We start from the raw sequence: 23,429 nt of genomic DNA, 5'->3' as shown, positions 1-23,429 counted from the left end.
CTTCTCACCACCTGGCCCACCTTTGTCCACGCACCGGACGCCCCGCGGGGCTTTCTGCATCCGCGGTTGCCCCCTACCGTCCATTCTCCTAACTGCACCCAGAGTGGAGCTTTTATTTTTTATTTTTATTTTTTTGCAGTACGCGGGCCTCTCACTGCTGTGGCCTCTCCCGTTGCGGAGCACAGGCTCTGGACGCGCTGGCCCAGCGTCCATGGCCCACGGGCCCAGCTGCTCCACGGCATGTGGGATCCTCCCAGACCGGGGCACGAACCCTCGTCCCCTGCATCGGCAGGCGGACTCTCAACCACTGCGCCACCAGGGAAGCCCAGAGAGTGGAGCTTTTAAAAGGAGACCGCCCTTGGTCACTCATTTTCTTACCCTCCCTAATTTTTCTTGCCATTATCTGCCATCTGATATATTGTACGTGTACTTTATTTGCCCCCTTGACGTGTGAACAGGAACTTTGCTTCATTCTGTGCCCTGGAAGAGTGCTTGCTGCCTCAGCAGGGAATTAGTTAATGTATGTTGAATGAATAAATGTTTTCCATGTCACCTCAACGGCTTTCTGGGCTGAAATAGTACCTCCTTGAGAAGTCTTCCCAGATCGCTCCCCAAGGTCGCCATAGGACGTTCTGCCAAGACGGAAGGTCCTATATCTACGCTGTGCATTGTGTCAGGTGGCTATCGAGCCCTTGACACGTGGACAGTGCAACCAAGGAACTGACCCGGTGGCTGGTGACTACCGTGCTGAACGGTGCAGCACCTGTCCCAGGACACCCATCAATACCCGAAATCACCCCAGTTGCGACTTCATCCTAGTCTGTGGCCCGCTTCCCTGCAAAGGTCGCGGCCTGCGGAGAGCGGGCCATACCTCTGGGCGGGCGGCACACGCGTTTGGTGCTCAGTAGGAGTTTGTGGAGGCGCGCACGTGTGAGCTCAGGAGAGATTGGGGCTCGCGAGCGGGGGAAGGGCGGGAGGAGGTAACTCCGGGAAGACCGACGCGGAGGCTGAGGGAAGGCAGGCGGGCGCATAAGTGCTGGACTCCAAGCCACCTGCCGCGCAACCCAAAGCACACTGCCCCGCCCACCAGGAACCACGCCCACTCGGGCCCCGCCCCCATTCCCCCGCCCCAGCCCCAGCGCAGGCGCAGATACAGCCGCCTGTCCCGCGCGTCTTCCGGCTCGCAGGTTCGTCGCAGATTCGTCACCAGCTTCCCCTAGTACTGGCGCCACAGGCTCAAAAAATTCAGCACCAGCTCTGCCAGAGCCCCGGGAACTTTTGCTCTGCGGCCGCGTGAGGGACCGTGAACCGAGGGCAGAGCTGGGCCTCGGGGGCTGTAGCGAATCGGCGACGGGTCGGTATTGGCGGAGCGAGCGGGGCGCAGCGCGCCTTGGCGACTCTGCGGACCCGGCGGGTGCGTGCCTCCCTGTGACCGCTGCCCGTCCGGAGGTCCCCGCCTGCCCCGACACCCCATCCCGTCCCCCGAGGACCGCTGCCCGCCGCGCCACTAAGGCTCCGGGCGCACGCTGGGGAGCGGGCGCGGGGCCGGGCGATCGCTAGCGGGTCTCCACCCCCCGAGAAGGAGCCCGCGTGGACCGGGCTGGGCGAGGAGGCCCAGGCCAGTGGGGACACTTCTTGGGCCCCTAGTGCATCCCGACCTAGTGGCTGGGTGCACTGGTGACAGACAGCTGCCTACTTAATGGCGCTCGTGCTGCAGGGGCGCCCGACCCGAAGTAAATGCTACCTGCAGATGGTTTTGTTTTCTGGGAAGGAAGGGAGCTTGGCAAGGTGAACCACAGGTGGATGCGTCAGGGAGTTAGAAGTGCTGATGGGTCTCCCAGCCTCAGCTCCCTTGACATTTGGGTTTGGCTACTCCTGTTGTGGGGGCTGTCCTGCGTAATGGGGTATATGGGATGTTTACCAGCATCCCTGGCCTCAGCCACCCACTAGAGACAGAGTAGCACCTCCGGTTATGACATCTAAGGTGTCTCCAGACATGGGTCCCTGGGGCGTGGTTGCCCTACTGCAGAGGGCACCATGGAAGCCTTGGACCATGAAACCTTCCCTCCTCGAGGGCGGGAGAGCGGGCTTTCTGAGAGTATGTGAAAAGTGCTTCCTTATCCGAGACTGAGTCCCACGTGGATGATGACAGCTCCCTGGACTTCCTTTCTCACGTGCCTTTCCTGTGAACTCCAGGATGGATCCTGAGGTCTCTGCCGTCCGGCTCACCGTCTGGGAGGCTGTTCACATCCTTTCATCTTCTGAGGATGGGGGCCGCATCTCCTGCACCCTGGGGTCCCTGAAGCGCTATCTTGGTGAAACGGAGAATCCAGCCCTCCCTGAGGAGCAGGAGGAGTTTGCCAGGATCCACTTTTCCACCTTTCTCAGATGTCTGGTCGGCAAGCTGAGCCCCGACTGGCTGGAGCTGCTGCCTGACGGCCAAATGGAGGAGCTGTGGGCCAGCTTCTTCCTGGAAGGCCCGGCTGACCAAGCCTTCCTAGTGCTGATGGAGTCCATCGAGGGTGCTGCCAGGTGAGTTGGGCTGGGTCTGATTATGGGTTCGCTTTAACACCTGAAGGATTTCGAACCAACGGGTTCTCCAAATTCTGTGAGAGTTTGGCATCCTGAAATGTGAGAGAATAAAACCTGTGCACGTCAGAGCACTGAACTAAAAGCGGGTTGCGTTAATCTCCTGCGATGGGAAGGCCCTAGCCCTCTGTCCTGCCATGTGGGCCAGGGGCAGCAGCAGGAGTGTTTGCATCCGGGCTTAGGTGGTCTAGGTAGGCAGTCGGCGTGGCCATCCTCCTGGGGCCCCTTCACTCTGTGGCCCCCAGCTCTGTGTGAGGCACCCCAGCAAACTCATTCCCTCAACATCAAGCACACCACGGTCCTTGCGGGGAAGCTGTGTTATTGGGAAGCTGGGTTTTCAGCAGTTGCTGTAGAAGTCGGTGGGTCCGGTGATTCGAAGGTGGGGAAGCTGCGTGGGGCTGGCAGGCTTTCATGCCCCCGCTAGGAAGCGAGGCTGTTTACGCCTGCTCTTGGTTCAGCCCCAGCTTCCGTCTGATGAAGATGGCGCAGCTGCTGGCCAGGTTCCTGAGCGTGGGCAGGATGGCCGCTGTCATGGAGGGGCAGTGTCGGCAGCAGGCAGGGCCAGCCTTCCCCCTGCTTCAGGAGACGCTTCTCAACAAGGTTGTGGGCCTGCCCGATCGCCTGGGCAACCGTCTGCAGCGGGAGAACCTGGCCACATTCTTCCCTCAGAACTACTTCCCTCTGCTGGGCGAGGAAGTCCTGCGAGTGCTGCAGGTGGTCGTGGACTCTCTCCGAGGTGAGAGCCCCTCTTCTAACAGCCTCCTCAGGCCATTGTCTCCTCCCTCCCTCCCAGCGCTCCGGGGACTTTGCCATCTCTGGGCAGTGCCATCGTCCAGTCAGACGTTATCGCATGTCTGGGGCGGCAGCCACCCAGCTGTGAAGTTTCACCCACAACTCTGCTGCCTTGGAGGTGGAGCTGACCCGTAAGCCCTGCAGTCCTTGGTTGGACGTCCAGGTGGGGCTGCTCACCGCCCGGCCCCTGACTCAGAATAAGGGAACGTCCACAGTCTGGAAACCAAAAAGCTCTTACTGTGAAGAGGGTCCAAGGTGGCTTCCGGCTGCGGTGCCCGTGGCCTTGTCATCGTGGGTGGAGGACCTCGGTGCTCTGCTGTCTGGAGGCGGTGCTGGGGGCCGACCCTGAGGGAGCTCTCTGCACCTGGGGGCCATGGGAGCAGCTTCCTGCCCACCCTCTCCACTAATCATGGTCTCTGGAGCATCAGGGACATGGCTTCCCCACGTGTGTGTTCCAAGAGCCGAGAGAAGCCAGGGGCCATGGCAGCCTGAGTGGGGGTGGGCGTCAGGTGGTAAAGAGCGGGCGGGCTGTCCGAGCCACCGCCCTTTCCCCCAGTGAGGTCTTGCCTTCCCTGTGGCCCTGGCCCCTGCACTGCCCCCACCCTGGCCCGAGGCCCTCATCTCCCCTGGGTTCTTACCACAGCCTCCCACGTGCCCTCCTGTCTTGTCTGAGCTGAGCAACTGCATGATGCTGTTACCATGAGCCACACTCAGAACCTTCCAGCATCTCTGCTCCTGCCTCCTCCCAGCTCTGGACTGGCGGGCGTTCCTGCTTGGGACGCCCCGTGCTCTGGCCTCAAGTGCCTCTTCTCAGGGCCGCCTTCCTGGTCACCCTGTTTAGTGTCGTAGCTGCTGGCTTGTCCTCTCCCTGGAACTGGCCATCCTCTACGGTGCTCAGAGGGGCCCCGCCCTGTTGTCCGACGTCCCCCCCCCGGAGTGAGCTGCGGGCCTGGGCTTGTGCGCACCGCCGACCCGGCGCTCAGAGTGGTGGCTGATGCAGGCCGGTGGTCCTCACGGGTGTTGAGAGAAATAGACCTAAGTATTGTGTCCTTGGGGCTGGAGTTGTGCCCACATCTCGCAGACTGTTCTGCCCTCATGGACGCAGGTCGTGAGGGGTTGCCTGTCTGCCCACAGTTAACCGCACATGGCGAGTGGCTGCCCTGGGAGACAGCCAGGTGGCACTCAGCAGGGGGCCGCAGGGGTGAGGCCTCTGCTGCTCTGTGGGGCCCCCTTGTGTCTGCACACCCTCTGCTCCCCCTGCTGTGTCCCTGAGCATTACTGTCTCGGGTGAGAGAACCACGCGGGGGGAGGCGTGCGCCTGCATTTCTCCAGCCCAAGCGTCCAAGCGGGGTTCCAGCAGGGCCGCCCAGCCCCTGCTCTGGCTGGGAGGGTCCGCCTGCCTGGGTGTCCTGAATGCCTCTGGAGCAATGTCCCCTTCATCCTGTGAGTGGCTGCGTTGAACTCTGTCTTGGCAGGATCCCAAACGGCCATCTTTAGATCTCAGATACTGCGTTTGCATCATGCGCGGGGCCATCTGTCTCCTGGTTGGTCCCATCACCCTGGCTCTTCTGGGGCTGCTGCCGCCGCCCACCCTCTCCTTGTTCCTCCGTCCTCATTTCCCCCCTGTGGCGCTTAGAGCCCCTCCTCTTCACTGGGCCCCTCTGGTGCCGCCGCCTCCCGGTGCCCCGCAGTGGTCCCTGCTTTATAAGATCACTGTGAACATAATGCTTTTTAAATGGTTATTTTCATTGGCTCTTTGAGTTGGAAACAAGGCTGGTGAGGTTGGAATTAGACCCAACAAGTTGGCAGTTTTACAACCTGGGATCCGCCTGGAACAAGGTCTGTCTCTGCTCGGCCAGGTGTGCGTTGATGGCCTTACCACCGTCTCCTTCCTGTCCCAGGTGGCCTGGACTGCTCCGTCTCCTTCCTGTCTCAGGTCCTGGGGAAAGCCTGCGTCCACGGGAGACAGAGTGAGTGTTCGTCATGGGAGAAGCTGCGGCACGTCCCGGGAGGGGTGGGCTGTGCGGATCCCTTGTGGGGAGTTGCCGAGGTCCCCTTGCGTGGGTCTGGCCCTGCTGGGCCCCTGGGTGGGGGCTTGGCTCTGTGATAGGTGGGCCTGTGGGCTGCAGACACTGGACGCCCCATGGCCTCTGGGCTCAGGGCCCCCGTGTGCTTCCCCTCAGAGGAGGTCCTGGGCGTGCTTGTGCCCCGGCTGACGGTGCTCACCCAGGGCAGCTGCCTCTGGCAGCGGGTCTGCTGGTGCCTGGTGGAGCGCGTGCCTGACTGGGCCATGGAGGCCGTGGTGAAGGGGTTCGTGGAGGCTGACCCAGGGTAAGAAGTAAGGCATCCTTTCTGCTGCAAACGCTTCTCCCCCAGGAGGGCGGGCAGTGGGGATCCAAACGACTCCTGCCTATGTGGGGTCAACGCTCATGGGATGTGGGCGGTGGCCCCTCTGTCTGGTGGCCGGTCATTTCGTAGAGTTTGGCTGTGCAAACGCCCATCTTTCCCACTCCTGACGGCTGTGCTGGGCCCCCCAGTCCTCATCTGGCTGGACCGAGACGGAGGCTGCGGCTTCTCTGCAGCCTGAGGGTCCCTGTTCTCAGAAAACCCAAATCATGCAGAAGGGTGTGCGGGGAATGCAGCTTCCTCCCACCTGGTGGCTGTGGTGACTTTCCTGTGTGCCCGTCCACCTCTGTGTCTGTGAGCAAGAGGGTCTGTGGGCCATGTTCCTGAAAGGGCAGTGCTGGGTCGCTTGGTTGTCATCCACGTTCCTTCAGACCATCTCCCAGGATGAAGGGCCTGTTTCTCTGCCAAAGATGTTTCCTCCCTGTTTGACTTCACATTTCTTTGATTCTGGCTGAGGGTATGTGTCTTGAAGGCATCACGAACCATCTGATCGAGTCTTTTACTCGCCTGTGTGAAGGCTCCTCGTGAGGGGGGGCCCCCACCTTAACACAGGCCTGGGTCTGTCCTGGCCGGACCACTGGTTTGGCTTCTCTGAGATGTCCTAACTGCCGTGTGAGCCCAGCATACCGTGGGTCACTGGGTAGGGCTCAGCCTTCTCTGTCACCGAGGCTGTCATGCTGTCTGCCCCAGGGCTGTAGGTCACTTTGCCTGGGTCTTTCTCTTTGACTTTATCAGTTTTCTTGTTTTTTCTTTTTCTTTTAACCTTCACGTCTTTGATTTGAGGGATGAGGAGGGGAACACAGCCTCACCTGCTTCCGTGCTGGCGGGAGGGTGTGTTGAGCTCTAACTCACTAAAGGAAGCAGGGGTCTCTCAGTCTAGATTGGGATCTGCAGACTACGGCCTTTGGGTCGAATGTGGCTCACTGTGTTTTTGTAAGTAAAGTTTTATCAGCAAACAGCCACGCTCAGCCGTGTACCTACCTGCCGTCGCTGCTCTCAGCTACCGTGTCTCTACAGAGCCTGATGGCCTGCAGCCTGGCCCTTCACAGAGAAAGCTGGCTGCCCTGGTCTAGACGGAGCATTTCACCTGGACTGGTCGGGGCAGGCAAAGGATGTCCTCTTGTGTCCAGTCACTGGGCTCCCTGGTTTCCACATTTACTGGGAGGAGGGAGAGTCAGGACTGACTCAGGGCTGAAGCACCTGCACGGCTCCCTGGTGGTTAGCATGGAGCCCGGGGGTCCAGTGTGGATCCATGGGATTCGGAGTTGTGCTTTTCCCTCTCCCCACCGCTGTGCCTCGCAGGCCTGAAGTCCTCTCACGGCTGCTGGGGAACCTGGTGACAAAGAGTAAGAAGGCCCAGTTTGTGATGACCCGGAAGCTGCTGTTCCTACAGTACAGCTGCACGGTGAGGGTGCCAGCCGGGGGTTGTAGCTGCGGCAGGCGGGGCTGGAGCAGTGCTCGGCTGCCCGGACATGTTGTCCTTCAGCCCAGACCCGTCCTGCCCCTGGGCTCCCTGGGCCGGGCGGGCGGTGTCTGCCTGGCAGACGGTGAGAGGACGCCGGCTCTGTCGCAGATGCCCATGCTGCAGAGCCTGCTGGGCTACCTGGCCATGGACAGCCAGCGGCGCTCACTCCTTATGCAGGTAAGCACTGCCTGTGCAGGTAAGGGACTCTCAGTCCCCGCGGGGAGAGCGTTCCTGCCTGGGGTGGAGGGCGCTGGCCGGAGCCTCTCTGGGGCTGTGGGGACGTGGGCACCAAGGCCCACAAGGTCCCGGGATGTGTTGGGGAGGCGGGGGCTGTCTGCCAGGCCAGGCCTACCACCCACCAGGCGCTGAAGGAGCTCCTGGAGACGTGGGGCAGCAGCAGTGCCATCCGCCACGTGCCCCTGGTGCAGCAGCGCTACGTCAGCAAGGCCATCCTCATCTGCCTGGCGCACCTGGGGGAGGCGGAGCTCCGGGACAGCCGGGATGGTGAGCACGCGGGGGTGCCCCATCCCCACTGCCCCCGCCGGAGCCCCATCCTCCCCCCACCCCCAGCTCAGCCCATGCGCGTCGGTGCTTCCAGAGTTGTTGGCCAGCCTGATGGAGGGAGTGAAGAGCCGCTTGGACAGCAGCCTGCCCCCCGTGCGCCGCTTGGGCATGATTGTGGCTGAGGTGGCCAGTGCCCGGATCCACCCCGAGGGGCCTCCCCTGAAGTTCCAGGTGAGCAAGGGCTGCGCCTGCCACGCTCTCCCTGAGCCGCTGACACTCCTGCCCCGGTGTCACCCTGCCTGCCTGTGTCCAGGACCACGGAGCATCTGTGCTTGGTGTCGAGTTGGCCCTGGTGGCCCTACTGAGGCCGCGGCTGGGAGGGGAGTGGAGGCGCAGCCCCTCAGCTGGCGCCTGACCACGTGTCCCCAGGTGGATTCTCTAGACGGGACTCTCAGGCCTCCCCTCCGTCTGCCGAGCCCTCTGGGATGTCCTTGGAGATGGTGCCACCTCTGCTCTGTGTCTGGGGGATTCCCAGGCCCTCCAGCCTTCAGCCCCACCCCCCCAGTGCCACCCTCTGCAGAGGGGGAAACCTGGACAGTTGCTCTTGAAAGACCGTTGGCTGCCAGAGGCCAGAAGCGCAGACTGCGGGCTGTGATGGGAGGGCCTCGCAGGGGCCCAGCTGTACCACTCCCACTGCTCCCGTCCCAGCCAACTCCAGCTCATCTGCGTTGCAGTATGAAGAGGATGAGCTGACCCGCGAGATGCTGGCTTTGGCCATGCCCCGGCCCGCGGCTGACAGCCCCTCGGAGGCGGGGTGAGGGTCTCCATGCCCTGGTCCCTGGTCCCTTGTCCCCTCCTGGAGCTCTGGGCGTGGTGGGCCAGGTGTGGTGGCTGCTGCACACCTGTTACTCCTGTCCTACTATTGCTGAGGCAGAAGCTAAGATGAGGGCGGGGGTGGTGAGAGCGCTCCCTCGGGAAGCATGGGTTCTGGGATGAGAGACTTGTGGGGCACCCCTGAGGGATCCTTCTCTGTCCCCAAAGCCCGTCTTTCACTCCAGTCAGTGGAGAGACTCCTGACAGAGAGACTGTGGACCGCAGCGGCCCCCAGCCTGGGCCTGAGGGCTCCGACTCCGAGCTGGACAGGTGGGGGCAGCACCACGGGGGAGAGTGCGAGGGTCCTAGCGGGGCCCGCCTCAGGGTGTGGGCCCTGCGGCGCCGGTTCCCTCTGCCTGATGAGTCCTCCTCCTACCCGGAAATCAGCCCACGGGGCTCTCAGCCTGGCAGCCATTCCCGAAGCTTCAGGGACTGGGGGTGAGTCCCGGGTAACAGGCAGGTCTGTGTGTCTGTTCTTCCTCAGCGATGATGAGTTTGTCCCCTACGACATGTCGGTAGACGGGGAGCGGAGAAGCAGCAAGGCGCCCTCGTATGTGCGGGGCTGTTTGGAAGGTGTGCCCCCGCCCCCGCCCTGGGTCCCCCGCATGCTGCCCACCCTGCCCGCCGGCTCCGCCTCACTCAGGCGCCATGTGGATTCTGGGCAGCTCTGACCGGGTCCGAGGACTGGGAGCGCTGGGAGGCGGCCCTGTGGGCCCTCGAGGGGCTGATCTTCAGGAGCCCGGCTGCCACTCAGGAGGTGAGCGTGTGAGGGCTGGGCTGTCACGGTCGCAGGAGGTGGGTGATGGCTTGGCAAGGGCATGTGTCTTCAGGGAGCCCCATGTGGCCCACATGGGCCTTGGCAGCGGGGCCTCTGCCGGGCGGGGGGCGCAGCCCAGGCTCCTCGAGACAAGCCCCCTCTGTCAAGCACCCTGACCCCGTGCGCAGGTGAGCGTGGAGCTGGCCAAGGTGCTGCTGCACCTGGAGGAGAAGACAGCCGTGGCGGGGTTCGAGGGGCTGCGCCAGAGGGCCCTGGTGGCCGTCACAGTCACAGACCCGGCTCGGGTGAGTCCCTGCGGCTGAGTGGAGCCTGGGTCGTGCCCCCAGCAGGGGCTGTGCTGGGGCCCTGTCTCCGGGATCGTGGCCCTCAGAGGCCTCTCGTCCGCCCGGCCTAGGTGGCGGAGTACCTGACCGCACAGTTCTACGCCCTCAACTACAGCCTCCGGCAGCGCATGGACATTCTGGACGTAAGTGCCTGGGCCTCTGTCCCACTCATCAGGGCTGGACTGGCAGGCCTGGTGCAAAGCCCCTGGAGGGGGAGCAGGCACTTGCCAGAATCTACAGGGATGGGACCACAGGCCTCCCCAAGCCCCTTGTTGCCAGACCTGAGAGGCTGGGACCAGCGTCTGTCTGATGTTTTCTTGACAGAGCATGGGCTTCAGGGGCTGCATTCTTTGTTTTAGGTAACAGCATTACTGAGATATGATGCACACAGCGTAAAATTCAGTCTTAAGATAAACAGAATGTGGTGGGTTCACACAGTGGAATATTACTTGGTCTTAAAAAGAAACGAAATTCTGACACCGTGCTCAGTGAAATAAGCCAGACTCAAAAGGACAAATAGCGTACAGTTCCACTTACGTGAGGTCCCTGCAGCCGTCAGATTCACAGAGAAAGAGAGCGGATGGTGGGTGCCAGGGGCTGGGGGAGGGGTGGGGAGTCAGGGTTTAATGGGACAGAGGTTCAGTTTGGGAGGATGAGAAGGTTCTGGAGGTGCTGGTGGTGACGGCGGCACCATGAGTTTACCTGGTGCCGCTGAGCCGCGCTGAACAACGATTACCATGGTGAACGTCACACCACGTGTGTTTGTCACAGTGACACAGAGACTAAGACAAAGCTGAAAAAAAGTTCAGCGTTTCCATGTTTACAGTTCAGGGGCGTTTGGTACTTTCCTGACGTCGTGTGACCATCACATCCACCTGCTTTCAGGACGTCCCACGTCACCCTCAAAAGAACCCAAGATGCTCCCTCCCCCACCCCCAGCCCCGCAGTCAGTCTGCTCTGTCTGTGCATCTGCCTGTCCTGGGTGCTTCCTAAAAACGAGGTTGCACGTGTGGCCTCCGGGTTTGGCTCCATCCACATATGGCCTGGGCTGGGGTTCCTTCCCTTTTCCTGAGAGGTGGGGGTGGCGGGACTGGATGGGCTCTGGGTTTCGGGCTCGTCAGCAGGGAGCACGCCCACCTCCCTCCTATCTCCCCTACAAAGTGAAGTGAGCCTGAGGGACTCCAACTGACTTGCATGGGGTTCCCAGAACCCACGCCCCCAGGACTGCCGGGGCCTTCGAGGGTACCTGATTCACCTTGAAATTTGGAAAATGTCATCCTTCCCCAGTGGGATGGCGGCTGCCCCGGGTGTCTCCTCTTTTCAAGGTCCTGACTCTGGCCGCCCAGGAGCTGTCTCGGCCGGGGCGCCTTGGGAAGGCTCCCCAGGGGGGCTCCCCAGACCCCGGCTCCCAGCCTGGTGGTGCTGTGGTCCCGGCCTGGCGGGCGGTGGTGGAGGAGCGCGTCAGACGCAAGACCCGGCGATTTTCCAAGGTCAGCCAGGCCCTGGGGTGGCCTCTTGGGTGGGACCTCTGCCCTGAGGGGACAGCGATCACTGTGTCCTGTGAAGGGAGGGTTTTTGGTACAAACTGAGTGATGTGACACATGCTGTTAGGGCATCACATTGAAGTGACTTTAAAACGTGAATGCAGATGTGGGTGTGAAAACAGCCCTGAGGGTTCTCTGTCGGCAACAACTGGCCCGGCGTGTGCTGGGTCATTGGGGTCCCTCTAGGCCGGGGCTGAACATGCTCCCCTGGGATGTTGGGCTATGTCTGGAGACATTCTTAGTCGTCACCGGGGGTGGGGGGTGGTACCCGCTCCTCTGGTGCCCAGGACCACCCCTCCCAAGTGTCCCCGAGTGTCCCTGGTGTGAGGTCCCCAGGCGGGGCTGTGCCCTGTGCCCTGCCTGGCGCCTTGTGAGCACGTGTGTTTGGCAGGGCTCTCCGGGGCGGGCACCAGCCGTTGGCCCCAACGAATTCAACTTGGTGGCTGGCTACTTCTTCTTCCCCCTCCTTCAACATTTTGACAGGTGAGCGAGTTTTCTGGAGGCCTGTGATTTGGGGAACAGGAGCCCTGGCACCCGTGGGTGGGAGGGTCCCTAGGGTGGGGGCTAAGGTGGGATTTGGCTTCAGTCGGGTCAGGAACTCGGCTGTGATTGTTTGTAGCTTAAATCAAGTGACGTGAGGGCATTAGGCGTCAGGGTGTCCGTTATCTCCGGATGATGGGTTCATGGTGGGGCCGGGGCCAGAGCCTCACCCTGGTGCCTCGACCCGGCGTGCCCTGCCGCCCCCGTGCGCATCCTTGTCCTGTCTCAGCCTGAGCAGGGTACAGATGTCCCCCAGCCATCGCCACATGGGTGCAAGGCTCTGTGGACAGAGGGAAGGGCCTGGAGTCCTTTGCCGCAGAGGCCCTGCAGTCAGCGGTCCTGCTTCCTGATCTAGGCCCGGGCTTGACCAGGCGGCCTTGCAAAGTGACGGGGAGTCTGTCCAACGCCTTCTCCTTGTGGCTCTGGGCGCCACGTGGGGACAGGCAATGTGAGGAGGAGCGTCCAGGGGCTTGGGGTGCCCTTGGTGGCCCACGAGGTTGGGGAGCCGGCCCTGAGTGCCTGGCCTGCACCATTCGCTGGGTTCTGTGTTGTAGGCCTCTTGTGACTTTTGACCTTTTGGGAGATGACCAGTTGGTTCTTGGGAGACTGGCCCACACCTTAGGGGCCCTGATGTACCTGGCTGTGAATACCACGGTGAGCTGGGACCCCGTTCCCCTGGCATCTGATGGCTCACCTCCCGTGGGGTCTGCGCCATGTTCTGTCCCCCTGTGGGCCTTGCCTTGGGACAGGAGTATTTGAACCTGAGGATGGGGTCTGAGGCGGGGACTGCTGTGTGCCAGGACCCCTGCCTACTGGGTTCTGCTGTTTCAGGTGGCTGTGCCCATGGGCAAGGCCCTGCTGGAGTTCGTGTGGGCCCTTCGTTTCCATGGTGATGCGTGAGTAGCTACAGGGCTGAGGGGAGTCGGGTGGGGTGGGGGTCCTGAATCCTGCTGGAAAGTGGACAGTGGGAGGTGGGTGGCAGCTTCCGGGGTGGCTGAGAGGCAGCCTGGCTGGGCGCTCCTGCAGCAGGAAGGGCCGGCGGGGCTTCCCTGGCGTGGGTGGAGGGCGCCAGGCTGCAGCTCCTCACGGCTCAGTCTCCTGCCTTCTCTGCAGCTATGTGCGCCGGGGCTTGCTGTCTGCTGTCTCCGCCGTCCTCCTCAGCGTTCCGGCTGAGCGGCTGCTGGCAGACCTGCTGGACGAGCTGCTGGAGGCCCGGTCCTGGCTGGGAGGTGAGTGCTAGGCCGGGGTCACCGTGGCCAGGTGGCGGGAGGCTGGTGCAGCCTGGAGGGGCCGGGGTGCCATCAGCTCGTGGGCAGCGTGGCCCAGTCCCCAGCCCAGCATGAGCGTCATGTGGCTCCCGTTTGTGTGCTGAGTGTCCTCAGTGTGGGGGTGGGGACATGGCTGCTGTCGGGTCACTTTGACTTTGGGGAGTCCTGCAGGGAAGGCGCCCAGATGTGGGTGTGGCACCTGTATATGCTGGAAAGTTCCATCCTCAGCAAAGTTACAGTGGTGATTGGCATTTTGCCACATTTTCTCTGGCGGCCACCCCTTCCCCACACACATGTGCTCTTTTTAAAAAGTCTCTGTGGCCAGTAGTACCCCCACCTGTGGGCACTTGAGCCATGGCCCTCAGAGCCACCGTGCCCGCGTCCACCCTTGGGGCTTGCAGCTCATCTGCATCCACACTGGCAGGCCCGGTGGTTCTGATGGCGGCCTTTCTCTCCCTTTCTGCCAACCCTGCCCGGCGAGGCAGCCCGTGAGCCTCCTAGGCTCCTGCAGGCCAGCTCCCCAACATGGGTGTCTGAGCACATCTGCATTCGGTGTGTCGGGATGGCTCGGGGCCTTGTGCCGTGGGTGTAGGTGCCTCCCCGGCCGGGCTCCCAGCCCCAGGTGCTAAGGAGCCCTTTGCCGGCGTCTGAGGACGTTTTTGTGCCACGCGGGGCTCATTCAGGAGGCTTCAAATGAGGACAGCTGAAGAGGGCTGGCCTGCTCAGTGCTGTGACGCTGCCCATGCTTCCGTTTCTGTCTTTGCAGACGTGGCCGAGAAGGACCCAGACGAGGACTGCAGGCTGCTGGCAGTGAAGGCACTACTGCTTCTGGAGAAGCTCCGAGACAAGCTCCTCCCGCTCTCCTCTCCTTAGCCCCCGACCCCCGGGAGGCACATCCCGCTGGAAGAGTGCGGCCTGGGGGCCAGCACGTGGGGCGGAGGTGCAGCTGGTACAGCCTGGAGTGTCTGCGGCTCAGTGAAGACTCTGCATCAGGGCCTCGGGTTCTGCCCCCCACAGACTGGGACTGGGACGTGGCCTCTGAGGCTTGGGCTCCAGGACGGCTGCTCAGCCCAGTGCCTCCGTGCAGCCTGCAGACTGCAGAGCTGGGGCCACTGGGCCTGGGGGCTTCTTAACAATGTGCCCCCAGCCCTTCCTCACCTAAAGGCCAGGGACTTTAAGGACAACAGAAAAGGAAGAATAAAAGAGGTGCAGGAGCTCTTTGTGGTTCTCACTCCTGCAGGGAGCCTGGTGCCCACACACGGCCCCCTGAAGGGGAGACATGGAAATGGGGGCAGGAAGGGGACACAGGCCTCCGAGAAAACAGACTTTATTTGGAGAATTTCGGCAGCTGGTGGGTGGAGCTGGGGGTGGGAAAGCATGAGGCGGCCCCCCCCGCCCCCATCATGGTGCTGTCCCTGATGGCCCCTTAACGGTGGGAGCTGGTGACGGAAAGGGCACGGCCTAGATGGACAGAGCCTCCCGCTGCAGCCCAGTGCCAACCATTGTCTCCCTGTGGTCAGGACGGGGTGTCCTGTGGGAACCAGTCAGAGGCACTGCTGGGCAACCTGTGTGGGTGCCAGGGGGGGCCGGGAATATGGGGACACCCTCAGTTTCTTAGGCTTCACACCCTGTACTTGGGGGAATGTCATGGGAAAAATGAACCAACTCCCTTGACTGCCGACGGGCTAAAACAAAACCCTGCAGGGGTCAGGGACTCAGAAGGGGTGGCTTAGAGGCCCTCCCCCTGATGCCCCTCGGAGGCTAGCGCATTTTCCCACAGCTCTGCCTACGGACTCAGACACAAAACTTTCACCAGGAACGTCGGCCTCCTGCTACTGACAATGACTGGCGAGTCCCAGAAGAGCCTGGGCAGCAGCAGGCCCTCAGGGGCCATTCTCCACCTCCTCCATCACCTCCTCGTCCATCTCCTTGTGATCCTCCACGTTGTTGTGGCGCATCTGCTCCGGCATGGTGCGCATCAGAGGGATGCCCAGGCCCTGGTGCACGGCGTCCACAGTGCGCTGGCTCACGTAGTACGACACGTTGATGGAGGACACTCTCTTCCGCATCTCCTCCAGGTACTTGTAGGCCTGGGTCACACACAACAGCCGTGACCGGTCAGTGCACAGTGGGAACAAGGGGCCCAGCCCGGGGGCAGAGTGAACAGGGGAGGGACACCTTTGATAAAGGGGCTCGGGTGGCCTCCCGGCCTTCCCAAGCGTTGGTGGCATCTGCGGGCAGCGAGGCTCAGGCTCTGGTGATCAGTGCTGTGAACTCCCCCAGGGAGTCCCATGGGCAGCCTGTTACCAGGACCCTGTGTGTCTGGGGACCACACCCCAGAGGGTCTGCCCACCCTGGATACACAGAGGGAGACCTCGAGGGAAGGATGGATTCATGCCTCCCGTCTGTTTCATTCACTCTGGGGTGTGTGCTTGTTGGGCCAGAGGGCCGGCAGCAACATACAAATGGTTTGTCGTGTCTATTTTGACCAGGCCTCCAATTTACCCCCATTAATTGGCCTGTGCTTAGTGAGTCTCACGTGTGTGTGGTCCTTGGCCCGGGGCTGGTGAACTATGGGATTGTCAGTGGTTTTCCTGTAGGACTTCCTCTGGTCCGACCAGTGGGAATATGTGGTGGTGGGGGGGCATGGGGGCCACACAGCAGCTCGGAGTGGGGTCTGAGGCAGGATGGGTGTGCTTACACCTGCTCCACCTGCCTGCACCCACCCACACCTCCTTACACCTGCTCCACCTGCTCACCCACAGGGAGGGTCATGTGCAAGCACAAGGAGCTGGAATAGGGCCTCACGTGGCTTCTACAGGTACACTGAGTATCAATTCAGAATATGAACAAAATTTCCAGGAGCTTTTTGACTTTATGAGGAAATAATCACATCTTAGCATTTCTTAAAGATGATAAAATTTTAGAATGATGTTATTTCAGACAGATATAACTGTCTGATATAAACAATAAATATCATAAAGATAAAATAGGGTGTTTGGAGGGATGAGGGAGGCAGTGTGCAAGTGCCCAGGAGCCCTCCAACGAGGGAAGGAGACATCCAGGCACCAGGGGACGCCCCTCGGTGTCCGCTGAGGGCCAGCTGTGAGCCAGGCGCCGTGCTGGGCACACAGGACACAGGTACAAGGGAGCACCAAGCCAAGGGAGGACTGGGCGCTTCGGTGAGAAGCCCAGCCCAGCAAGGGTGGAGGGAGTTGGGCCGCCGTGGGGTTTGGGTGGGGCAGCCTAAGCAGAGGGGAGAGGGTGGGAGATGGCGGGGAAGCCAGAGAGAACACCTGGGCGCGGGGAACGACACAGCCAGGCCTAGAGGTGCACTGGGGGCAAGGGAAGCAGCGTCTCCAGAAGGAGGGTCGGCAGTCTGTCAGGACTGGACTCAGGATGGGGCCATGAGGACCGAGCGGGAGGGACGTCCCGGGGACAGCGAGACCCCAGAGCAGCAGCGGGGGCTTCTGTGCCCCCTGCCCCCACCCGGGGAGGAAACTCATGCAGGCCTATCCTTTCTCAATTTATTTATAGATTTTTTAAAATTTAAAGTTACTAAATCCTACAGGCTTCAAACAAGGCTTGAGACAACAAAGAATTTGGTGAAATACTTGAAATGTGATTTTTCTGTTAATTTTGAGGATTCAGTAGTCTGAGCATCTCCGCAGTCCACTTTTGTTTTATTCTTCAAAAAAGGGGGAACCTGTTGGGATTTACTTTAAAGCTGTTTTCCCAACAACAAAAGGGGTCGGTGAGTGGAAGTGGCAGGACTGGGAGGATGTGAGCAAGTGGGCTGGGAAGTCTGAGTTCACGGTGCTGATCCCCCAGACCTGGGCCACGGACGCTTGGCTTTCCTGGGAATCTGGGAACTGCGCCCCGTGAGGCCGGCCTGGCCCACTGGCAACGCTTCTGAATGAGTTGTCAATCCTGGGTTTGCCAGCACTTGGGAAAGGAAGGCGGGGGTCCCTCGGGGTCACTGCAGCCTCACCAGGAACTACCTGTGAGGGACAGGCCGTGGGCAGAGCACGTGGAATATAGCACAGTCTGTGTGCTGCCCTTTAGAACATGAAGGGAAAATGCAGCCAGGTGGGGTTCTGCTGCTGGTTACGAGAGGACTAAGACCGAAAAGAACGACGACAGAGGCTTGTGGTGAGGGCAGGGTGACTCACACTAGACCAGCCCCCCTCCCAAACAACAAGGACAAACTGGGTAAAATGCAAAAGGCTCTGGAGAACAACCATGGGCAGGTGGGCTTGGGGAGCTGACACTTGGGTGAGTTTTCTGCTTGTTGTAACTTCTGCCTCGGGGAGGCCCAGTCAGGGCCACTGGGGGAAGTAAAAGGCACAAAGAAACTGGCCAAAAGAACCAGAATCAGAACTGCATCCACCATAGCAGCTGGCATGTGAGGAAACAGTGAAGACAGTCGTGGAGTGGACAGATTCCGAGCGTGGGCTCTGCCCTGACCTCTGCTTGACCCTGATTCTGCATGTGGTGGGGACCGGCCACACACCAAGGAGCCTGAGCAAAGCCACGTACTGAGCAGAGAGCCCCGCTGCCCACCATGGTGGGGGGGCTTACACTCTGAGCTCAACAAAGATGGCTGCCTAAGGAAAGCAAGACAGAAGACATAGCAGAAGCCAGGGTCTCTACAATGTGTTATCCACAATGTCTGGGATACAAAAAACTGCTAGACATAAAAAGAAACAGGAAAACCTGACCTATGCTCAAGAGAAAAGACAAATAATGGAGACCAACTCAACATGATCCAGATGTTTGAATTAGTGGCACAGACTTTGGAGCAGCAATTACAACTGTGCTCAAGAGTACAGAGTGTTCATTCTTAATCAACAAATAGGAAATTTTAGCAGAAAAAGAAAAAAAGAACTAAGTGTAAATTCTAGAACTGAAAAATACAAAATCTAAAATGAAAAATTTGCTGGACAGGTTAACAGTGGATTGAAGATAGCCAAACAGACTCAGTATATTTGAAGATAGTTATGTTACCTAATTCAAGTAATAGGAAGAAAAGATCAATAACAATGAACATCAATTACAAATGTGTATCCACTTAATATGAAAAGGACTAACACTTAACTGGAGGCCCAGAAAGAGAGAATAAGGCAGAAAAAAAATTTGAAGGAAAAATAGTTACAGATTTCCCAAATACAATTACAAAAGGATCAAATTTGTTTCCAAGTAACTTACCCTTATCCCAGGAGAAAACTCAACAATATTGAAAAGAACACACACACAGATTCCATCACTTGACAACCTAAAACATTTACAGTGTCTGGAATCCAATAAATAATTGCAGACCTGCAAAGCAGGAAAATATGAACCATAACAAAGAGAAGAATCGACCAATAGGGACATCTGGAATTGACACGGGAGCCGAGGACTTTACAGTAGTAAATATTTTACGTGCTCCGTAAGGCAGAGGAAGGAGTAGCAGAATAAAGAGACACAGGAGACGGAGGGAGGAGAGCCGGTTCAGACCCACTGGAGGTGAAACTAAGCAAGGAGCAATAGCAGAGCAGACTCTGCAGAAGGAGGACAGTCAACTTGCGGCAACAGCAAAGCAACCGCCCCATATGAAAACAGGAAAAATTCTGGGAAAAGGAGAATTAGTTGAGCTAGGGGCCAATATATACAAGTGGCTGGAGTCCAGAAGGAGGGGGAGGGCAAGGGATGAAAGGGAACTCCCTACAGACGGGGAGAAAACATGGCAGCTCACACATCTGATGCAGACAACGTCCAGGCCACACTCAACAATAAGAAGACAAACACCCAGTGAAGCGAGGGGAACGGTGTGAGCGCTTGCAGGAGGGGACCTGAGCAGGGGCTCGCCGCCAGCCACGCGGACAGGGTGCATTACAACCACAGTGAGACACCAGCACACACCCACCTATGTCGCAGCCACCACCAGCTGCATGGCCACCCAACACTTGGACTTTCCTGATGAGATTGCTGGTGATGTTAGCCAACAGGATTTCTTTGATGGGTATAATGAAATGTTTTGACATTTGCACAACCCAGTGAACCAGTATTTTCCAAACGACCACCATGACGTTACAAAATCACGTATGCGTAAAAGATGCAAGATAGACCAACGGGTTTTAAGGTAACAAGTACAAAAAGCACGCTGACATGGTTTCAGATCGCTCATTGCAACTAACTTAGGAAACACCACTTGTGGAGTGTGGTGTGGTGTCTAAGACCCGCAAATACTTGACAGGGCTGCTACAAGGTCCTCCCCTTCTCACCTACACATTGGGGTGAAGCTGCGTTTTCATCACAGATTTCATATTTCAGTGAAAAAAACTTATTTTACCACATTGAATGCAGAAGCAGACACGGAGTGTCTGGCTGTCCTGTATTATGTCAGACATTAAAGAGATTTGCAACAATGTAAAACAAAGTTACTTTTCTCACTAAATGTCTTTGTTTTGAAAAATACAGTTATTTTAAATTAAAATGTTACCTATGTTACCATGTAGTGGGTTTATTTTATTTTTAAGTAAATTAACAAATATTTTACAAATTTATTAGTTTATTTTCTAATGCGGTAAATATTGGTAGATATAACCCACATAAATAAAAGCTCTTAGGGTCCTCAATAACTTCCCCAGCGTAAAGGGGTCCCAAGACCAAAATGTTTGAGAACTGCTCTGTTAAACTGAATTATCAAAACCCTCCACAAAGAAAGCTCCAGGACCAGCGGGTTTACTTACACATTCTATCCTACATTTAAGGAAGTGACACCCATCTCACATACACTCTCAACTCCAGGAGGTGGGCACCCCAAGTGTTCTTAGCAAACTGAGGAGTGAAGGGACAGGAAAGGATGTCTGTGCCTGTCAAATGGCTCAGAAAATACCCATTTTATGTATAAACTAGAAAATTTAAAACATATATAGAATGAATACATAAATGTGGCAAAATGGTAAAAAAATGAATCTGGTAAACGGTTGGGTTCTATTATTCTTATAACTTCTAAGTTTGAAATTATTTCAAAATAAGAAAGGCTGAAAAATCAAAAAGAAAATCGAAACGTGGGGAGGTGCCTCCCCCACTGCGAGCTCCGCAGGGGGCTCTGAAGCCGGGATACCCCCATCACCCCGCAACGCCATCAGCCCCAGGTGTGGCCTCACCGTCTGCAGGTCCTCCATCTGCACGTGGCGCTCTACCAGGAAGCCATATACGTCCCCGACGCGGACGATGCTGTCCAGGTCCGGCTCCTCCAGGAGCAGCTTGCACTGCCTGATTGACTCCTTGGGGTCCTCGGTGTATGTCCTGCTGGGAGCAGGGACATTCTGAGCCCCAACCCAGGGCACAGCTGCACGTCAGGGGTTAGGACAGGCTCTCGGCCTGGAGGATGCAGCTTTTGAGAAGGTAATTCCCGTGAACTAAATTAATTCTTTATTGAGTCAATTCATAAATTCACTAATTTGTTTTAACAAAACGTACTGACCGCTCGCAGGGCTGGTACTGGTGCTGCACTAGACTCTGGAGGGCACGGCCTGTCAATGCCAGTCCCGCCCAGGGAGCAGCCTGGAGGGTGACCTGGGGCAGAGGGCCGAGGGCATGGAGCGGGTGCGTCACTGTGGGGAAGCGGTCAGGGAGGGCAGCCCAGGCAAAGGCCAGCGCAGTGACACCCAGGGTCTCCGCAGTGCCTGGTGCGGTGTGTGCAGGCGGGGGTGGGACCAGGAGGCCCTGTGAGTCCCCCACAGGCCAGCCCTCTGGCCCCCGCATTCCCCTCCCTCTGTCCAAGCACCCTGCCCTGTGGCTGAGCCCCCTCCCTCCTGCAGCCCTGATGTTCCTGAACCTACACATGCAAGTGGGGGAGCACCCTTCAAAGAGCCCCACTCCATAAACAGCATTCAAAATGTTTTTGGAAGTCTTTGGAAAGCCTCTTCTCAGATAAGCAAAGTGCTTTCATTGGTTTAGGCAGAAGCTGAGCCCTGCTGCCCACACAAGGGTCTTGGAAGCACTGGACAAGATGCCAATAAGTAAAAACTGAGGTCCCGGACACATTTGGATTTGTGGCCTGTCCTAAAACAGGCAGCGTGCTGCCTGAGCCTCCACCCCACGGGCCCCCTCCCTAGAACCACCTGCCGGACCCCTGCACGCACCTGAGCAGGCCCAGGGCTCCCCTCAAATACAGCCTCTCCTGACACCAACCTGCCTCCCCCGACCACCACTTTCCTCCCTCAAAGGTCTTGGCTGTTTCTGGAACAACCTCCCAAGAGTCAGCCCGGTTCTGCGGGAACCAGAGGAGCCCCAACGTGCAGAGAGCAACGGCACACCCTGCCCTTCCCGTCCAGCTGTCCAAGGAGTTCCTTAGAAGAACGTCCACTGGAAGTGCCGTGCTGCCCCACGGCTGACGCACCTGCGGGCCTGCATGAAGCGCTTCACCAGTGCCATTTTGCTCTGCAGCTGCGCCAGCCTGGCCTCCTGGTCCAGTGGGCTCCTGGCCTTGGCCTTGGACAGGCACTTGTAGGCCTCAGTCAGCGCCCCGTGGGCCTTGTCATAGTTCTGGTACTCGTCGATCTCTACCTGCATGAGGAGGCGTCAGGACCCATGGGTCCCCCCACCCACCCAGGGCCCCTGGAAGTGGGGGGTCGGTACCTGGGCACAGGCATCGTAGAAGCCGGCCAGGAGGTCCAGGGCCCGGCCCTTGGTATAGAAGCTGATGATGCTCTTCACGATCTCTGGGTCCTTCCGCCAGTCCAGGGACTGCAGGTAGTTGGCTGCCATGATGTAGATCTCCTTTTGCCTCGACACGCCCGCAAAGAACACAATTTTCTCAGTGTCCCCAGACTTGAGCAGTGCTCTCATGGCCTGGACAGAGAAAGAGCCGGGCTGGCCCCTTCCTGGCAAGGTGGACAGAGCTCCCGCCCGACGCTGCAGGTGTGTCTTCAGGACAAGCGAGCTCTGGGCTGCAAAGTCTTGGCAGGCGCCTTCGGAGCCCTGCCCGGAAGCTCATCCCACAGGGCACGCATGCGCCGGGCCGCACTCACCTTCAGCCTGTCCCCTGCCTGCATGTACTTCTTGGTGGCCAGGTGGTAGTTGCCCTGGCGCATGCAGCAGCTGGCAATCTGCTCCAGCAGCTCACGCCGGGACTCTTCAGACAGCTCCTTGCAGTCCTTGGACACCGTCATCTTTTCGGCCATCTCCTCAGTGATGGTCAAGTTCTGCTCCAGGCAGAGCTGCAGGGCTTCGTGATACTGGGAAGGGCCACAGAAACCAAGGGGCAGTCACCTGTGGCCTGGGGGAGAGCCACACCTCCCCGCCTCCTGGGGTGGGGGTGGGGGGAACAGTGCGGCCAGGTGGGGGCACGTGACCTTCTCTTGCTATTCATACTCTAGAGGCAACCAAGGAAACGTGCAGCCCAAAAGGAAGTTATACTCGTTGTGGGAGGAAAAGGAGACCAGAAACTAATTTTCTTCTATAATTCTTTTCAAGTTTTCAAAGTAAGAAGTTTAATTAATTTAATTAACTTTCCTTAAAAATTCAAGAAAAATTGTATATTCTTCACTTAAGAATGTGTCTTGGGGGCTTCCCTGGTGGCGCAGTGGTTGAGAGTCTGCCTGCCGATGCAGGGGATGCGGGTTCATGCCCCGGTCTGGGAGGATCCCACATGCCGCGGAGCGGCTGGGCCCGTGAGCCATGGCCGCTGAGCCTGCGCGTCCGGAGCCTGTGCTCCGCAACAGGAGAGGCCACAGCAGTGAGAGGCCTGCGTACCACACACACACACACACACACACACACGCACAAAGAATGTGTCTTGGGGGGCTTCCCTGATGGTGCAGTGGTTAAGAATCTGCCTGCCAATGCAGGGGACATGGGATCGAGCCCTGGTCCGGGAAGATCCCACACGCTGTGGAGCAACTAAGCCCGTGTGCCACAACTACTGAGATGACGTGCTGCAACTACTGAAGCCTGAGCGCTCTAGAGCCCGCGAGCCACAACTACTGAAGCCCGCGCGGCTAGGCCCATGCTCCGCAACAAGAAAAGACACTGCAATGAGAAGCCTGTGCGCCGCAACGCAAGAGTAGCCCCCGCTCGCCCAACTAGAGAAACCCCGTGTGCAACAATGAAGACTCAATGCAGCCAAAAATAAAATAAATTAAATTAAAAATAATAAATAAAACAGCCCATTGTGGATTAAAAAAAAATAATGTGTCTTGGGAAGAAAAAGAACTATATCTTGGAGATGATTTCCTCTGCTGACAGCTGTGCCAGGAACCTGCAGGGCATCCTGCCCAGACTTGGAGGGGTGGTCCTGCAGGTGCAGAGGCCCTTGTGCCTATGCCATTCACGCGTGTATAAGTGTGTTGTTAG

The 23,429-nt window shown here is 58.6% G+C and overlaps 2 protein-coding genes across 14 annotated transcripts in view; one reads left to right on the top strand and one right to left on the bottom strand.

The window, feature by feature from the left end:
- The first annotated feature begins 1,164 nt into the window (after window positions 1-1,164).
- On the top strand, window positions 1,165-16,297 carry TELO2 (telomere maintenance 2). Of its 4 annotated transcripts, none has more exons than XM_060079443.1 (21): window positions 1,165-1,187; window positions 2,197-2,532; window positions 3,048-3,325; window positions 5,283-5,351; window positions 5,565-5,712; window positions 7,090-7,192; window positions 7,361-7,429; window positions 7,615-7,756; window positions 7,851-7,987; window positions 8,491-8,570; window positions 8,798-8,899; window positions 9,114-9,202; window positions 9,295-9,386; window positions 9,575-9,691; window positions 9,802-9,873; window positions 11,056-11,220; window positions 11,666-11,757; window positions 12,369-12,468; window positions 12,646-12,710; window positions 12,928-13,043; window positions 13,849-16,297. In XM_060079443.1, the coding sequence occupies exons 2-21, from the start codon at window positions 2,198-2,200 to the stop codon at window positions 13,953-13,955; spliced, it is 2,478 nt and encodes an 825-aa protein (XP_059935426.1). In that variant the 5' UTR covers window positions 1,165-1,187; window position 2,197; the 3' UTR covers window positions 13,956-16,297. The 4 variants fall into 4 exon arrangements, with proteins under 4 accessions (XP_059935426.1, XP_059935424.1, XP_059935423.1 ...); XM_060079441.1 differs by lacking the exon at window positions 1,165-1,187 and adding an exon at window positions 1,200-1,354; XM_060079440.1 differs by lacking the exon at window positions 1,165-1,187 and adding an exon at window positions 1,200-1,414.
- Window positions 14,377-23,429, bottom strand: part of IFT140 (intraflagellar transport 140) — a 71,718-nt gene continuing 62,665 nt past the window's right edge. For 9 of the 10 annotated variants that reach the window (XM_060079434.1, XM_060079430.1, XM_060079439.1 and 6 more), the window contains 5 exons: window positions 22,106-22,312; window positions 21,714-21,926; window positions 21,475-21,641; window positions 20,237-20,378; window positions 14,883-15,172 (listed from right to left, as the gene is read on the bottom strand). In XM_060079434.1, coding sequence (XP_059935417.1) covers window positions 14,966-15,172; window positions 20,237-20,378; window positions 21,475-21,641; window positions 21,714-21,926; window positions 22,106-22,312 — 936 coding nt within the window. In that variant the 3' untranslated portion in view covers window positions 14,883-14,965. Of the gene's footprint in view, window positions 15,173-20,236; window positions 20,379-21,474; window positions 21,642-21,713; window positions 21,927-22,105; window positions 22,313-23,429 lie in introns of all 10 variants that reach the window. The other variant, XM_060079437.1, reaches the window with a different exon arrangement.

This window comes from Mesoplodon densirostris, chromosome 16, assembly GCF_025265405.1.
Source record: "Mesoplodon densirostris isolate mMesDen1 chromosome 16, mMesDen1 primary haplotype, whole genome shotgun sequence".
In the NCBI taxonomy this organism is placed as follows: domain Eukaryota; kingdom Metazoa; phylum Chordata; class Mammalia; order Artiodactyla; family Ziphiidae; genus Mesoplodon; species Mesoplodon densirostris.
The sequence above is the reverse complement of the archived record's forward strand: the minus strand, read 5'-3'. Positions and strand labels throughout refer to the sequence as shown.

Excerpts from the sequence above, each read along its gene's own strand:
- TELO2 (XM_060079443.1), top strand. The coding sequence starts at position 2,198 with ATGGATCCTGAGGTCTCTGCCGTCCGGCTCACCGTCTGGGAGGCTGTT. Across the intron at positions 9,874-11,055 it reads AGCGCATGGACATTCTGGAC|GTCCTGACTCTGGCCGCCCA; the intron begins GTAAGTGCCTGG and ends CCTCTTTTCAAG. Across the intron at positions 12,711-12,927 it reads CTTCGTTTCCATGGTGATGC|CTATGTGCGCCGGGGCTTGC; the intron begins GTGAGTAGCTAC and ends CCTTCTCTGCAG.